The 18,619-nt window shown below is 45.6% G+C and overlaps 1 protein-coding gene across 3 annotated transcripts in view; it reads right to left on the minus strand.

The window, feature by feature from the left end:
• The window catches only part of PCDH7 (protocadherin 7), a gene marked incomplete at both ends in the record, with an annotated part of 298,952 nt that extends 286,098 nt beyond the window's left edge, over window positions 1–12,854 (minus strand). For all 3 annotated transcript variants that reach the window (XM_084286807.1, XM_084286806.1, XM_084286805.1), the window contains one exon: window positions 9,651–12,854. In XM_084286807.1, the coding sequence (XP_084142933.1) occupies window positions 9,651–12,854 (3,204 nt within the window). The remainder of the gene's footprint in view (window positions 1–9,650) is intronic.
• Window positions 12,855–18,619: the final 5,765 nt, after the last annotated feature.

The raw sequence follows: 18,619 nt of genomic DNA on the forward strand, positions 1-18,619 counted from the left end.
CAAGACATGTATGTCATTAAAACCAATTCAGAACTTGTGGATGGAGATAATGAAACTGATACACCATTTCATTGCTCAAATTTTATGACAACGTACCTTTATACAGAACAGGAGTGACATGATGGAGTAGGACACCAAATGTATTTTGAAACCAGTGAAAAAATGTGAACAAAAAAGATGGCAAAATAGGAGCTTCAAATGTCACTGTGAAAATTTCTGGGGCAGTTGAAGTAACTAATACTTTAATTTGCTGTTGTTCTACCATCTGTATTTCCATTTCTGTTGTTTTTTGTGTGTGTGTGTTTTTGTTGTTGCTGTTTTTTTTTTTTTTTTTTTCTTTAGAAATCTTACAAACTACTGAAGTACTCACTTCTGTTGAAAAGTGTTTTGTTTTGTTTTGTTTTGTTTTTAAAAAGGACTCCCAAATATATTAAACAGATTTGCCTAGAAAATGGCCAGATTTTATCTGACACACAAAGTTTTGCTCTATAAAGAGGATATGAATTTTCAGACTAAGCCTTTCTCACATCTGTGCCTGATAGAAATATCACACAACTTCAGGAATAACACCATGACCAGTCAGGTAGCCAAACACAGGTATCTTGCCATCTGTACTCCTGGCACATCCTTAGTTATAGTAAGAATGTGTTTAATACTATCATTAGGCTTTTTGAAATTCCATTAAGGTTAGAGCATTCCAAGACCCTGTTACAAAGATAATACTTAATTTGGATGTATTATACCATTAAAACCTGCTCTCCATTATTTCACAATTTTTATATATATACATGCTAGTAAGTTAAATGAGTGAGATTTGATTCATAACATACAAACTGATAATAATGGTCTTCTGTATCTGTATTTTAATGTAAATTAGTCTCTGATATTATAACATTTGATTTAGTTTGCAATGATTGATATTAATTACGTTGTATTGACTCTCATAGGATTATCCTTAGTTTAACCCAACATGAGATAAACACCGTGAATGCTCTGAAGGTGCATGAAAAATCAGCTAATTGCTGTCATTATTGTTCCCGTTAAAATAGAAAGTTTGTGCCAATTCAAAATAATTCATTAACTTCAGTATATATATGAACATATATCTGCACATGCATGTTCTATTAATAGGCACACGTATGGCACACATGAAAACAGTGCTTAAGTTCTTATTGTAGAATGCATTTTTAACCTTGCCCAAATGCATTACATTCACAAAGGTATCAAAAAATGCTTAATTTTATTTTATGTATTGTTTCTTTAAATAAAGCAAATGACTTGATGATTGCTTTTTATATTTGGCCTCAAGCTATAGTTACAGAAGAGTGCCCTAGATGACATCCAGGTCTTGAATCATATACCTGTCTGTGCAACTCTGTGCAGATGTCTCAAACTTTAGACTATCTAAAGTGACACAAGGACACATACATTTTGATACCTGAATCAGACCCAGAACACCATGACACCCTCCATTAATTCCTTAGGTTCATTTTTCAGCATAACACTGAATTTAGATAAATCAAGTTTTATCTCTGAAAAAGTATTGTCCTGGTATAGGACATTTTTCCAAAGGATATGCCTCTGAGAATGAGTATAAGCAATTCTGCCTTATATGAATATGGTACCCAGAGGAAGCAGGGGCTGCTTCTCATATTTTATACTGCTCAAAAGCTGAAAAGTCCTTGACAACTATACATGCGTAGACAGAATAAATTATGGCAGCCCCACCCCACTTCTTTGAGAAGTACTACCACAGAGAAAACACTTGGAACACTGTACAAAAGGCATATTCACCTAGGAACCTAGCCACAACCACAAGTCAAGAAACTACTTTTTAGGGAGTTTATGGAGGAATATCCATAGTCATCATATGACAGTAATGCAAGAATTTTTATCCTGTTATGTTACAAACATTTGTTACTCTCCCAGTACCATAAAGGAATTGGATCACACAAGGCTTCAAGATAAAATTCTTTCTGAATTTTTAAAGGATGAAAGCAGTACTTCTGCATTCTTTTTCTACCGTAATTCCATGACTGATTTTCAGCAGCTCAACTAGTACCTACCTTCTGTACCTGTCTTTTACAAATGTGACTTTATATTACGGATAAAATAAAGTCAAATTGTAGATACTAACAGGTCCTAAGTCAAATAATTTGGTAAATATTATTTTTCCTGAAACTGTAGGAGTGCTACTTATAACAATATATTTCTTTCATTGAGGGATTGCATATCATTATTTATTAGGTTGTTTGATCCAAAGCATTAAATCCGTAAAAAAATCCCAGCTGACAGAATGGATGTTTGTCTTTAAAAAATATATACTCACTATTGTTGGTAGTTAATAACATAAATTACAATTTGAAAGACAAGCACCATGCTTTTCTTCAGCTCCTATTTTTTTTTTCTGCAATTTGTGTTCCACTCAATAAAATTAAATTTGGGGAGGAGGTGGGAGGGTGGGGTATGCTACAGCATTTTGTAAGCTAATAATTGTGAATCAGCTGTTTTACCAAAATGAGAGGATTGTTTGAAAGATGTAAAGAATAAAATTTAAAAGTACATCATGTTATACACCTTTCAGTTGCAAATGTGACCAGAATACTGTTTAAAACTTCTAAACCCCAGAACTCTTACCCTTGTTCAATTTTCCAGAAAAAAAAAATAAATAAAAAATCTCCAGGCTGCTCATATGTTTTATACTATTAAACCTTTTCACTATTTTTGGAAAACAATCAAAAGTTTCTCTTAACTGTAGTGTTAAAACTCCATCAGGCAAGATATAAGAAAGAGCAAACAACTCATGTTAAGCAGAATTTATAGGATACTCACAGTGTTTAGGAACGTGCCTAACTGGTGCTTTGGTATAACTGCAGTTTGAGATTTTGACATCCACTTATGACCTACAATTTCCCCTATAAATGTTTAACTGAGAGCACTAAAATTAGAAATTAAGTTTTAAATCCTCCTTTGTCATTTCTATTGTTGTGACCACATTTTAGATGCCCCAGCTAACTTCAGTAACTCCAGTATTAGCATGAAATTTTGTCATCAACAACAGCAAAGTAAATGACCTTTGTAAGGCTCTGATGCCTGAAGTATGTGGTACTGTGAAGTTTAGTATTGGCATAGTGCATGCACGTTCTCTCCCTTCTCCTCAAAAATTTGTTTAAATAGAAGACAAAATGATAAGGTCTGTCTGAGTTTTATTTCACCTGCTGTTCTATTCAGACCATATATTCACAAATTATTTTTACTTACATTTAATTAAGGTTTAAAAGCTTCAAACTGTATTGTGTGTAGGATTGCAATAGATAAATAAGAAAAAATGTGAAAGGATACGGGATACTGTTTTTTTTTTTTTTTTTTTTTTTTTTTTTTTACTATATAATTAGCAATGTGCATTTTGTAGGACAGGAAATTAACAAGGCAAGCTAGGACTAGGTACTGTGAGACCAATTGGAAGATAATAATTAAAATTATTTTAAAATAACAGTATTTTAAACATTCTTATACTGCTACTGGGATTTGCAGTATACCAACACACTTTTCATTAAACTTTACAGTCAATAAACCTGACATACACTCATACCAATGTCAGCATTTTCTTTTACTACCTTCATCCAAAAGCTGAAATAATGCAAATTTTTATATAAGAGTCATAAGAAAAATATTTATTTTGATTGTGGATCTTAACTATTGGTCTACATAATTTTTGTTTGTTTTAATTACTGATAAAAATGAATATGTAGTATAAGCTAGCAAAGTCCAAAATCTGATAACACACAGACAACAAATCTCCTCTTCTAGGAAAGGGAAATCAGGGGAAAAAAAATAATTATATAAATATATATATATATATATATATATAACAGAACAGCATCTCCTGAGCACACAAATTCCTAAAATGCAATAAAAATTGAGAATAGAAGAAAATAAATTACATGGAACATATTACACACAGTCTAAGACCAAAAAAAAAATAAAATGTTTTGCAGCTTTAACAATTTATAAATACCTCTTGGAAGCAGAATTGCTAAAATCAGTTAGAAGACTGTCTTACTAAAAACTGTGCTGAATTGCTCATATATCTATATCACTCTTTCCTATATATCTATAGTAAAAAAAAATATTTGCTGTCTTTAGAACAGGGGTTCTTAAGATTATGCATTCTGTTAAGATTTGTAATTAAACACTAAAAGTTCTGCAAATACAGCAGAGAATTCACAGTGCTTGTGATGTTAGTTAATTAATTCAAAAGCACAATGTCAACTGTTTTAGAAGTCTGTTGATTCTTTCTTATAATTTAAAGCAAAACACGTTAGATAAGTTTAATACTTCAAAGTAACCCCACAGATCATTAACTACATAAAAAAATCCAAAATTTTTGAAGAAAAATCCATAAAGGAAAATGCGTCTGAAGCTTTAGGACAGGTATTTCTCTGAAACACGGCTAGTTGGCCAAACAATCAAATATCCCAAATAATAGGAAACATGGCTATTCAATGTACAAATAAAAATAAAGATACATATTCAGAAATACACTGCTACAGTACAATGACTGACACAGCATGGATCCAACTACTAACCATGGGTATAACCCAGGCTTGTATTGGTATGTACAATGCCAGAGACCTGTCTGAGTTGATAAATCAGATTCTGTCCTTTTAAAGATGTTTCTTTCTCCCCCTTGCCTATAATAGTACAGTTCGTTACTTATTCAAAGCATGAATCCTCCTTTACTCAGATCCTGTCCCTTTTGGCTCTGTACATCTCCTGGGAGTGCAGAATGATTCAGTGGTAACTTAGTCATTTGCACATTGTACAAGATGATTTTACTGAAGAGGAAAAAAAATAAAGGCTGTACTTATCATTGAAACACTTTGTGTTAAATAGAGATAATTAAAGCATCAACAATCAATCTATTTCATGTTTAATTAGCCCCTCTTTCATCATAATTCGTTACTGAAGGTCAAATGTGGGTCACTTTTAAAAACTAACTGCAAAGTATTTAATGTAATGCAAATTGAGAACAGAAAACGAAAAGACATTTCTGGACACCTTGAACCAAACAATTTTAAAGGTACCTATCTGAAAGAAGCCAACAATGTAAATCTTTAAATTTTATGAATATCCTCTCATTTTTTTTTCCTCTACATTGGACTATAGCTAACAACATTATTATTTTTATACTGTAGGATATTTGATAGGCTGAAAGTTATGGATACACTTTATTACTGAAAGTTGTTATGTGACTTAAAAAGCTGTGTTTGATCTAAGTCTATGCATGTATCTGTATGTCTAAACATAAAAAGGTGACGTTTTCTTGCATGGCTAAACCCCTTAACGCATGAACTTTGGGTGCCATTAACATGCTGGTCCATGTACATATTTATGAGGAAATGGCCCTGTTTTGTTTATAGATACAATTCACATAGCTGATAACCAACTCATCAAAATGCTTCTGCAGTACAACACACTGGTTAATGTTAGAAAGGTTATTAACAGATTAACTGACTACCATACAAGAAAAAGTTTTTTTTTTTTTTTTAAATAATTTTAATGTATTCCACTTTCATGGAAATTAAACTTTGGTGAAATCTTTGTAAAACTAGGCTTGGGTCCTGTTTCCTCCTCAGTCATGGAACGTCCCAAGTCACTTTTGTGACAACAGGAAATGCATTCAATTTTGACTAGTGTGTCAGCACACTCCAGTATGCAAATGTTTTTCTACACTAAAGAGTATATTTATATTTGTTTATCAAACAAATATATGAACAGGCTTTAAAAGGCCGATTCTTCAAAAATGGATCATTAACATCCTAATCTCAGTAACAATGAAAAGTTTCATTGAAATAAACCTGCTCACATGCCATTATTTTGCATGGTGAAAGAAGGTGTAGAAAACAGTATACATTATATATGTATATATATATATATTTGTAAATAATATGAGAAAACATATAGTAGTTTAGAATTAGAAAATATATTTTAGAATTACAATTAAAGATACAATTCCCCCCCCCCCCAAGTTACCAAGTGATTGCTGTTACTCAATGACTTTTCCTTATCTTTGTCTGTCTTTATTGGAAGTTAATAGTACCCAGGCCCCTGACTGGCAACATGCAGCACCTCGAGGGTTCATATTTAAAATCTACAATCCAGCAAAGCACTTCCTTAGACTCATCCCGATTCAGCAAAACCCTTCTGACAAAACACGGGTTTAACTTTTGGCAGGTGATTAAGACCTATGGAATACTTGGGGATTTAAACATCAGCTTCCTTATATGTAGAAACTTTACTGAATGGGAAGAATAGCTAAATGGGAGACTAAAATAATATTTCAGAGAGTAATACCATGGGGGGGGAAAAAAAAAAATAAGTTTCAAATAAAATTGTAAAAGATCTTTTATAAAAGTAAGGGTGAAATGTTAGAAGTCTTGAATAGAATTTAAACTTCATAATAAAATACTTAAAGGAGGAGAGTTACAAATTGTTTTTAGCTTTCTCTGGTGAGTTTCTCCTACAAAGTAGTGTATCAAACAATTCATGTAACATATGCAATGCACTACCTTAAATCAGAATGAAAACAGCTTGCATTCACTTGGGCGCACCAATCAGTCAACTAAGTGGAGGTTTTATTTCCTGACTAAGATACTGTGTGTATGTGGAAGTATCAATTAACAATTCTAATTACATTAATGGAAAATGGCTATTTCTCTCACTTCTAGTAACTTAGAACAGATACTTGCAGCTGTGTCCACTTATTTATTTTAAAACCTTATAAACCTTCTAATGTCTCCTTAGAACATACAAAAGTGTCAAATATGGAAGTGCCAATAAAGGCAACCACAGAGATTTCACCTGATCTCCTCATAATGTTCATGTTACTATGCCATTGGCTCTATTTCATATGGACAACAGAACTATGAAACACTGTGATACACACCACATCATACCAATTTATCTACAAAGTGCTTCACATTTCTCTCTCAACGTGCTGAACAAGTGTTCCACGTGGTTTGGGTGTTATAAATGCTAACGTGTTTTGCCTGATAAACTGAGAAATGCTCCACTGTCAACGTCTGAGAAGTGAAAAGTCTACATACTGTTTATGCAAATACATCTTAATGTGTATACTAGTATGCAAAAGCATGAACAAAACTATATAAATGTCACTCAGCAATATGCTGGCAACTACCCTCAGGAAACTGGTAACAGAAATTTTATGCCCGGCAGTCTCTGCAGTTATTTGGAAACTTTCCTTAACTAAGTTAGGCACATCCTTAGCAAGCATACAAGTACGTTCAACATATTTAAAAATAAAAAGACATAACTAAGGCATTTAGAACATTGCCTATAAACTACTCAAGTAAACTTGCCTTCACTTACAAACTAGACATCTAGCACAGGAAAACTATCAACACTGAGGAACGGTTTTTATACTAAAATGGATAAATAATGGAGCAATTCAGAATGCATTTCTTTCAGCTTGACTGCTGCAAGTAAAAGTGTATTTTTTTTTTCTTTTTACAAATAAGTCTTCTAAAGTATCATATATTAAAAAATAAGTCCTTACAAAATGTTAAGTAACCCACAAATATTTTTAACATAACCTCAAATAAGGTATTTAAACAAGCAAAATAATCATTTGTATGTAACAATCCTTTACCATTAGCACATTCAGCAGACAAGCTATTTTCCATTGAAAATAAATTGCACTTTTAACAGTTTTTAATTCATATGTTTAGATGATTTGCGGCAGCAAGAAAGAAGTAGCATCTGATTAGCATTTGTTCCACTTCTACTTTGTTGTTCCAGTGTTCCCTAAGAAGGCATAATCTACGGGCTTAATAAACTTTACTAGATGGAAGCTTAGGAACTTTCTCGATACTTTGTATTTTATATAGGCTGTATTTTTAAACTGAAATTATAATGTTCTCTCTAGGAGAGAACTGATGAAATATATCACCCAGAAACGACTGTGTCAAATGTTCTACAAAACATCTGTGTGACATATACATAAACAAAAATACTAGCAGATAGCACATCAGTCACACATTTTTGGTGATCTGGAAGACTGTGTGGCTGATACAATTCGTTTCCTTTTACAGTATCTTAAGTATTTCTGAGCAGAATGCAAATACTGGTTACACACCATAGAACTTCAATTGTAGTAGTCTAGCAGACGTTTCAAAGCATAAAAAATGTCATAGTGTACCATATTTGCATGTTAATAAGTTGAAAAGAAAGCATTTTTGTCAAACTAGTCAGAATTTTCCTGTTTCAGACTTGGCTCTGTATTTGCATGAATCAGCATCATTTATCTGGAGATTCTTGTGTAACATACGCTGTAGCTGAGGAAACACTCAGAATGTTATCTTATGTGGAAGGAGGTAACGGGAATCTCCAAGTGTTAAATATCTATCTCATTTATACAGCAGCCCAAAAAGCGCTCACAAGAAGAGAACTGACTTCTGTTCAGGCTACATATGTGTCTTACAAAATAAACAAAGCTTTCATTTAGGAGCTTGTTTCTCCGCTGTACTATCCCTGTATTATTTCAAGGCTTGTAGGGAAGTCCCTGCCGCTGCCACTTCTATACTGCTGGGGCTTCACCGAGCAGGCCTCCACCAGCACGGTGGAAATCAGAGCCAGCCGCTTAGGGCACCGGCAAAGGAAGGTTCACCTCGGTCCGAGAGCTCTCAGGGAAGTCAACCTCTCTGTAGACATAGCTGTGCACCAGCTGGGCTGGCAAATAAGGGCCCCTCAGTTTGAATTAAGTAATTTGATGTGACGTACATTTAAAAAAAAAAAAAAAAAAAAAAAAAGGCCTTGAAGGCGTGCTGGGGTCCGATTCTAAGCTCATATTTATGTGTGTTCAGAGCAACCGCTGAACATCAGTGATGTAAATTAGAGAACAGATAGGCTTTTTAGATTATTTAAGCGTTGCGATCCTAATGAACGACCTGATAATTACAGCCATTAACGTTTCAGTGCGGCGGCTGCAAATCCACTCTCACCCACCGCCTCAGTAAACATCAGCAAAGCCCCTGCCTCCCCCCATCCCCCGAAAAATAAATAAATAAATAAATAAAAATAAATAAAAAACTTTCCTCCCAGCTCGCCTCCCCTGTGGCTCAGCCTCCGGTGCGAGCCAGGCCGGGCCCGGGGGCGGGGGCGGCAGAGCAACTCGCCTGGGGTTCGTGCACCCCATCCCGCCCACAAAACGGGCCCTAAGGAGGTGTGAGAGCCCACAAGCAAGTTATTTCGGGTTTGCTCTCTGTCTGTGACGGCTGCCTGCAGCCCGCCCCCGTGGCCAGCTGCAGGCTGGGTGGGACATGGTGAGGGGGCTCAGCACCCGGGTGGGCGCCCCCCGCCGGTGCGGCCACAGGGGCAGGCCGGTGGGGAGATTGCGGGGGGTACCCCACAAATGGTAATAATAAAGATCTCTGACTGTCCTTCCTGCGTGGCGTGCACCTGGCTGGGGGGCATAGGTTGGGGAGGGGTATTGGGGGTTGAAGGGGTCGTTGTGCGTGGTGGTCGTGTGTGCTTGTGTTAGGGGGGTCAAGGCGGGCACCGGCGCTCCCTCCCCCCGTGTGCGCGTGCCCGCGCGTGCCGGGGGCGTGCGCGCGGCGCGGCTCCCTTACCTGCTTGCCGTACTTGCTGCTGGCCTGGCAGCTGTACTCGGAGCAGTGGTCCGACCCGATGGAGATGTTGTCGCCGGCGCCCACGAAGGTGTTAGCCGGGGGCAGGTCCTGCACGGCCTGGTGCTTTTTGCCGGCGGTGGGGGACTGGGGGTGCAGCTGGACGGTGGGCAGCGGCGAGCTGGACTTGTAGTGCCTGGCCAGGTCGGGGCTGCCCGGACCCCCGTTGACCGAGCGGTAGCGCCCCATGCCGGGGCTGTCCGAGAGCTTCTCGTTGACGCTGTCGTAGCGCTGCCCATTGGGCTTGGAGGCCTCAACGGTGACGATGCTGCTGTAGAGGGGCTGCTTGCCCTTCTTGCCTTTCTTGTCCTTCTTGGGCTTCTTGGCCTTGTCGTGCTGCTGCGGAGTGAAGAAGTCCTCGTGGTCCTTCTTGCCGGCCTCGTAGCCGTGTTTGCCCTTGGAGCGGCAGTAGCGGGCCATGACCACCACCAGGATGAGGAGGATGACGGTCATGATGCCAGCCACCACGCCGATGACGATGCTAAGCCTCTGCTTGCTCAGCTCGTAGCTCGGGTCGCCAGCGATATCCTGGGCCAGAGGCGTGTGGAGACTGCGGGCCACCTGGCTTTCCACCACGGTGGCGTTGGACAGGCTTTCGTTGACGAAGACATGAAGCAGGGTGGTGGTGGACTGGGGCGGCTGCCCGCTGTCGTTCACCTGCACCACGAGGCGGTGCAGGCCGTAGTGCTTGGGGGCCAGCTTGCCCACCAGCGACACCACGCCGCTGGCCGGGTCGATCTCGAAGAGCTTGAAGGGGTTGCCCCCGACGATGCTGTAGTTGAGGTCGGCATTGAGGCCGGTGTCGGCGTCGGTGGCCACCACCGTGGCCACCACGGTGCGCATGTTGCTGGAGGGCGGCAGCACGGTGTAGGAGCTGTTGCTGGGGAAGGTGACGGTGGGCGCGTTGTCGTTCTCGTCCATTACAAAGAGGGACACGGTAGCGGTGGCCGAGCGCGGTGGCTCGCCCCCGTCCACCGCCTTCACTTTGAAGGTGTAGCTGGTCTGCTGCTCCCGGTCGAAGGAGACGGTGGAGTAGATGGTTCCCGTGTCGTTCTCGATGGAGAAGATGCCGGCCGCCTGGTCGTGCTCGCCGGGCTGGATGGAGAGGCTGAGTTCGGCGTTGCGCCCCTTGTCGAAGTCCATCACGGTCACCATGCCCACAGGGCTGTTGGGCTGCAGGTTCTCCTTCACGTAGAAAGTGAACACGTCCTGCATAAAGCGCGGCTCGTTGTCGTTGCGGTCGGCCACCCGCACCACCACCGTGGTGGAACCCTGCAGCGACGGCACCCCCTTGTCCCGGGCTGTCACCTGGAACTCGTAGGTGTCGCGCTGCTCGCGGTCCAGCACCGCCTGCACCGACACGTCCCCGGAGTCGGGGTCGATGCTGAAGATGCCGCCCGGCGTCTCCGAGGAGAGAGGCGAGGGCTCCAGGGAGTAGGTGAGCTCGGCGTTCTTGCCGCTGTCCGCGTCCGTGGCCACCACCGTGGCCACCCTCTCGCCGGGAAGGTTGTTCTCCGGGAAGGAGACCTCCAGCACGGCCTGGCCGAAGACGGGAGGGTTGTCGTTGGTGTCGGCGACCCGCACCAGCAAAGAGTTGTTGCTGGACAAGCTGGGGCTGCCCGAGTCCACGGCCACGATCACCACGTTGTAGTCGCGGACCGCCTCGTAGTCCAGAGGGGCCGAAGTGTGCAGGAAATACTTGCGCTTGTTCTGCGGCTCCCCTTCGCCCTCGCTGGCCGGCTTGAGCTGGAAGGGTACGTCGCCCACCACGGTGCAGGTCACCACGCCGTTTTCACCCTGGTCCCGGTCCGACACCTGCACCAGCGCGATGGGGGTGTCTACCAGGACGTCCTCGGCCACGCTGGCCACCCCGTCCCGCAGCGGGATGCGCCCGATTTTCCGGATGTCGATGGTGGGCACGTTGTCGTTCTCGTCGCGGATGTTCAGCACCACAGTGGCCTTGTCCGTCTTGGGGGGCTGCCCGCGGTCGCGGGCCATCACGGTGAAGCGAAGCTGGTTCACCTCCTCGCGGTCGATGCGGTGCAAGACGCTGAGCCAGCCCGAGGTCTCGTCCAGCCGCAGCAGGCGCCTCACGGACTCGGTGGCCGCCCCGAAGACATACTCGATCTGCCCGTTCACCCCAACGTCCAGGTCGGCGGCTCGCAGCTGCAGGATGGGGGTCCCGGGGCTGCTGTTCTCAGCCAGGTCCGCCTCGTAGACGCTCTTCTCGAAGCGGGGGCTGTTGTCGTTCACGTCGGTGATCAGCACCCGCAGGATGGCCTGCGACGAGCGCGCCGGGTCGCCGCCGTCCCGCACACGGAGGCTCAGCTCGTAGGAGTCCCGCTGCTCGCGGTCCAGCGCCCCCTTGACGATCAGCTGCGGCTGCTTCTCCCCGTCCAGGGTGTCGGCCACCTGCAGCTCGAACACGCTGCTGCGGGCCGCCGCATCCGCCTCCTGCCTCCGCTTGCTGCCACCGGGGTAGAGGGCGCTCTCCGAGCCGGTGGGCACCGATCCCCCCCCGCCGCCTCCCCCACCGCCGCCGCCGCCACCGCCGCCACCGCGCCGTCCCCCGTCCCCGCCGGGCTCCTGCAGCAGCTCGTAGCGCTCGATGCCGTTGCGGCCGAAGTCCCTGTCGGTGGCGGTGGGGAGCAGGTAGAGGGTCCCCACGGGCCGGTTCTCCTCCACGGTAAGCGTGAGGACAGGGGAAGGGAAGGTGGGGGTGTTGTCGTTGATGTCCAGGATGATGACCCGGCCCTCGAAGAGGTCCACCCAGCTCTGCGAGGGGCCGATGACCGACACCTCGAAGTCCAGGAAGCACTCGTTCTCGTCGAAGATCATCTGGCACTGCGGCAGCTTCTCGCGGTCGATGCGCCGCTCCGTGGTGCTCAGCTCCCCGGTCATGTTATCGATCTTGAGGTAGTCGGAGCCCGATTCCAGGCTGAATGTCACCTCTCCGGAGCCCGTCACGATCCCCAGGTCGGCAGCCACGTTGCCGATGCGGATGTCGGCGGGTCCCTCCTCGGCCAGCCGGTACCTCAGGAGCTGCTTGGCCGCTGCCAGGCTGACCCAGAGCGGCGGAGGCAGGAGGAGCAAGAAGCAGCAGCAACAGCAATGCACAAAACCAAGGAGAGTCCGCATCTTCCTCATCTTCTTTGCACCGAACCCCCCCCCTCCTCTCACTCCCACCCGCCCCCCAGTAAACTCCCCTGGTAAGCCAACAGAACGCCTGAGAGTCCGAGGTGATCAATTATAAAATCCTTCTGTTTCTGGAAACTTATTGTCTCATGGCTGGTGCAATCGGTGGGCAAAAGCTTGCTGTTGGCTCCTCTGCTGCTCTCCCTGCCTTCCAGTTGCGATATATTTACAGTTCACGGGACAGTGTATTTTGCTTTTTAAAGATTCATCTCGGCAGATAGGATGGGATTTTCCTCCTCCTCCCCCTTCTCCTCCTCCTCCTTTCTGATTTTACTGTAATCACTTTGCAAGGTTTGCAATAAAAGCAGGAGCAGCACTGCGCGATTTGATGCCCCCCAGGTCGTCTTCTTCGACACTAGAGTTAACTACAATTCACACACACTCTCTCTCTCTCTCTCCCCTCTCTCTCTCTCAGCCGTTTACGACCAATGCATTAGCTTTATTCTTTCCCCTCTCTGCACACACAGGAAAAAAAAAAAGTGATTTGCTTTATTCAAAGGGCTTGTGTCCGGGAAAACTCCAAATCCTTTTAGCAACGGGCAGTTCTTTTAAAAAAATATAATAATTTAAAAGGCAAAGAAAAAAAAAATCCCAATAATGTCGATAGCTGCACAATTGGTAGGAGAAGAACCCCTTGTATTACAGAGCAGTCCATAAAATATCCCCTTTGGTTGGCAGAAAAGCACCCAAATCCATCTTCAGAGATCGCCTGAAATGTTCAGCTCTTTCTCCGGAGAGGATTTTTTTTAACAACTCTGCGCAAGGTCATTAGTCACAAAGCAACGATACAGAAACTGCAGAAGCCGTTTGCCCGGAATTTGCAAGGTTGTAGATATGAATATACACACACAACAGTCCCAAGTTTGTTTTTGCATCCGCAGTTTGTGTGTGTGCCTTACCTGCATTTGCACTGCATGTGTTATAGCAATCTGGATCTGCAGCACTGAGAGCGATTCACAAATGAGATTGCAGTCTCTCTCTCCCTCTCCCTCTCTCTCTCTCTCTCCTCTTCCTTCCCGTCCCAATGCAGGTAACCAGATCTGAACTTGATCCTTTCAGTTCAAAGGTTAGCAACAAAACTATGTGTCCAAAGGCGATTTTTGGTCTCTCGTTAATACACCCGGAGCGGAACAAGATGTAACTGGATCCCCCACGTGAATTAACACAGATTCTGAATTACATCCATATAAGCGGAATGGCAAAGGGGAGGGGAAAAGAGCCGCGGCGCGATTAAAAAAAAAAAAAAAAAAAAAAAAAAAAAGCAACAAAAAAACCCCACGGAGTTCTATTTGCAAATAAAATTATATCAGTCAGTTGTTTCCTGTGATCTGCACCGCCACGGTGGGTGAAATCTGCAATTGTGTATTCCCTCCTGTGTCTTTCAGAGAAGTGTGGCTCAGGCGCTTTCACGGCAGAGCGGCTTGTGCTTTAAAATGTTGAATGGCAACTGAGAAGCTTCCCACTCGGAAAAAAAAAAAAAAAAAAAAAAAAGGCAGTAAACCGGCAAGTTTGCCCAAAGTGGTAGGAGCTGCTGAAGCCTCTCTCGGTAGCTCTTCCCTGACGCTGCAGCAGTACAGCCGCCTGCGCTACATACACACAGAAAGAGAGAGGGAGAGAGAGAGCGAAAGAGAGAGCGAGAGTGAGAGAGGGAGGGAGGAGGAGGAGGAGGAGGAAGGAGGTGGAGGAGGAGGACGAGTCAAGCGCTGCACTCCAGAAAGCCCAGCCTTACCCTCTGTCTCTGCTGCTGCTAGTGCTGCAAGTGGGATAGCTGCTCATCACAAAACACCAGTTCAGTCCTCAGAACCGATCCTCATTATACGCCCGAGCGTTGCTGCTGTTGCTGTCTAACCCGTGATCTATAGTGATTCTCTCCTACCCGCTCCCTCCCCACCTCCGCTGTAGACTGTGAACCGAGCAACGATTTTTTAAGCAAATGTTTATTCGCCTTTCTCTTAGGCAGAGCTGGTGCACACTCGGGGCTCTGCATTTTGCGGAATCACGCTGGTAAGAAAACTCATTTCTCACAGATTCCCACCTTCCCCTGTCGTGTCAGTGCTTTTGTGAAATAGCTGCAGTCACCGGAACGGCATAAAACTCCAGGGAGGAAGGGGGGCTGCCTTAGATTTCAGACTTTCGTCCTGTTTCCCAGTGCTGTTTGAGCCTTTTGGGCTTTGTTTTCATGCACTTCCTATTTCCATGATTTGAATGTGCCTTTTCAGCGTGCTTGTGGGTTTCCTAGGAAAAAAAAAAAAAAATCGGAGAAAAGATCAAGGAGGGGGGAGAGAGGGCTAGTAGAATAAGCACATGTAAGAAGTACCAGATTTATTTCCGAACAGACTTACAGCTTCGATGATTGCTAAAATGTAGCGTCACCTACCTGGGTAAGCGGGAAATTAACGTTAAGCTCTCTCCTTTCAACTTTGCCTATCCTAGCGTCCCTAGTTCGCTTCTCCTTTTGACTTTGTGCCATTTAATCGCCTCTAGCATTTGCGTGCCCCTGCCCCTGCGCTGTGGGTGGTGCCTGGGCTCCTGTGTCTGTCCTCTCCGGTAGGTTCTCGCAGGGAAAAAAAGGGGTACCCCGGTAGGCTGGAGGGAGAGGGGGGACGTGAGGGCGAGCTCGGGGCAGCCCGTGGGAAGCGACCCGGCGTGTGCGTGTGTGGGCAGTGAGTTGGGGGGCACGAATCCAGCTGCTCTCTCCTCCTGTGGGAAAACAAGTTGCTGCGGGATCTGTGGGTGCGCGTATTCCTTGCATTAAGCGGTCATTCTGAATAAAGACGCATGCATGCAGGCGAGTATAATGAATTGTCTTTCTTTCATGACGGTGACATCTGAGCAAAAGCGGCCGGATACCGAGGTGGTTCAAAGCAATGGTCACAGCTTGTCTTTGTCATTCGGGGCGGCGAGTGAATGTGGGAGGGAGGGAAGGTTGCCACCTCTTTCTCTGGGGAGTCCAGAGGTACAGAGGGGCAGAGCCACGCTGCGTGGAGTCCTCTCGGAAGCGGGAGTGACTGCTCCCCGTTCCGGAGGGCTGCAGGGCTTCGGCTCCGGCCGCTCTCCCCGCCTCGCCAGGACGCGAAAACCCTCCCCCGCAAATGCTGAAGACACTCGGCTTTATATCTGCAGCATCAGCGAGAAAGCCCGGCTCGGCGCAGGCTCAGTGCTTACCGCCGCAGTCCCGGACGGAGGAGGGGGGCTCGGGAGCTCAGCATCTTCGCAGCGGGTTAAGTAGGATTAATACCAAATCCCTATTATATTTGCCAAGCAACTTGAATTTATCAAAATTTCCCCTCGCTGTTCTGGAGCTCCGAGAGGAGGAAATTTTGCCCACATTGTAAGATCCAGACACACCAGTACGTAGGGAATACCAGCATACTGCATTACACTGGCTCCCCGCACTAGCAATACAATTGCAACCCGAAGCTCCCGCTGCTCCCTTCCCTTTGTGCTTTTAAACGCAGCCAGGAAACTTAATGTATTCACCAGGGGAGGGGCGGGATGAAAGCGCTTTTAACCTCCCCGCCATAAACTTTAATCGGATTCCGAGCTGTTGCACGGCATGGACTCCTCGCCTCTTCTCTGCGTCTCCTTCCCCGTTGTTTCCCATTTCTACTACGGTCTGCTTTGCGAGAGCCTTTTCCAAGCGAATGAGTGATTCCTTTCTCTTGCCATGTGCAATCTTTCCCCCCTCTCCTTTCTACCCTCTCTGGCCTCTCTTACACACACTATGTCTTTCACATGCGGTCTGTGCCCCCCAGCCCCCTCCCTTTCTTTCTCTTTTGCAGTGTCTTCGCATGCAATCTCTCTCTGAATGTGCAATGTCTTTCCTGCTCGGGAGTGCTGCGTCCTTCACAGTGGATTGGTTCCTCTTTCGGAGCAGAGGTAACGGCTCCCCCCCACCCCCCTTTTTTCTGTCATTCCCCCTTCCTCCCCCTCCTCCTTTCCTCCCCCAGGGCAGGCAAACGGCGTGGGAAATGGGCCCGACGTGCGCTGCATGGTGGATGGCAGCGCCGCTCCTGGTCCACGTGCCTTGGCAGCCGGGAGGGGGACGGGGCCGTGCTGGCTGTGCCCCCCTCCTCCCCCCCCCTCCCCCGGCACCCTGCTTCTTGGTGCGGGGGGGGGGGAGGAGGAGAGGGGAATCACCCCCGCCCCCTCTCCCCGCCACCCCGGCACGGCGGCCAGGGCGCTCACGGCTGTTTGGGGGGCGGTAGGACCGAGCCCAGCTGTTTCGGGCGGGGGAGGTTTCGCCCCCTCGGTGAAATCTGTTGCGCAGTACTGCCCCCCCCCTCCCCGCCGCCCACCCTCTCCCCGATGCACACAGGCGCCCGCTCAGCCACGATCCGGCATTTGCCCTGCTGATCTGGCGAGATCAAGTGGGATGCGGGATCACAAATGTAATCGGCTGTTATAAATAAAAGAGCCCGAGATGCTGGAGATACACAGAGGGGAAATAAGAGCTCGTGTCCTTAAAGGGAACATCTGATAAGGCCACCGAGGTGGCATCTTGCGTGTGGGAAGGAATCCGTCTTGCTGACATTCGCAGCCTGCTGTACGTGGGAAAATCCTAAAGCAGGCTGGGAGCTTCCTCAGCTCCTCTGCATCCCCCTCCCCTCCCCTCGAAGCTCCCTTTCCGATGCTCTGCAACGGGGATTTGTTGCTGTTGTAGCTGGTGATTGGAAAGCCAGGGGTCATGGCTAAAATATGCAGATGCCATTAGTGGCTAGCGGATCTGCATGGCTTGGCGGAGCCGGCTCCTGCCTCCCCCGTCCCGACTCGCGATCGGCGCTTTCAGCTCAGGATGATTGGGTTCTGCAGTTTAGGGACGCCGCTGGCTCCAACCGGAGCATCACTTCTCGGAGCTGCAGTGAGAGCCCACCTCGGCTTAAAGACAGACGGGTTATTTAACTAGCTGTATCACTCTATACTTTAATGTATGTTATTATGTGCTCATTTGCGCGCATGCACGCGCGCACACAAAAGAACAAGCTCCCGAAGGGGGAAAAAAATCAGGTGGGCTTGGAAGTAACATATCCGTAATAATATGAGGAAAAGGTTAAATACAGTAAACATGACAGCAAATTCGAAAGCAAGAGAAAAACAGCGACAAAACCCCTCCATAAAGCAGTTAAAGCTGTTTGACTGAGGGAAGAAACTAACTCAAGAACTCCACCAAGGGACAAACAGGTGAAATGACACCACAACAGCACTAAGCCCGCGTTGACCTTTCATCTTTCTAAAGTGTCTTGCTGATCTGGTGCAATTCTGTTGTGATCTCTTCACCTCCCTCCCCTACCACAACCTCCCTCTGGCCGCTTCAGAGCTCCCTTAGTTCGTTGCAGTGAATATAGTGGGAGGTCGGCTGAATTATAGGGAGTGCTGACACTTGCCCGGTGTCTTTCACAGCTTTGCAAAAATGCTTGCTGTGTAGCAGCAGGAAATAGGCTGGAGTGATTAAATTATTCATTGCAGCAACAGCCTTTCTGATGGACGTTCAAACTTAGGAGTTTAAATAAGGAAACCACAGATTTACTTTTAAGCAGATAATAGCTGCATCTGTGCTTGCTTAACTGAATGCTGGCTAAACACGGAACTAGTTATGTTGTTTAAATCCTCTAATTTTTACTCACTGTGAGAATTTTGAACTAGATAACACCATGAAAGTTACTGACAGAGTATAAACGATTTGTGTTGGACAACAGTGGTTAAATATTACATAATTA

This window comes from Netta rufina, assembly GCF_964035555.1.
Source record: "Netta rufina genome assembly, chromosome: 4".
NCBI classification, from domain to species: domain Eukaryota; kingdom Metazoa; phylum Chordata; class Aves; order Anseriformes; family Anatidae; genus Netta; species Netta rufina.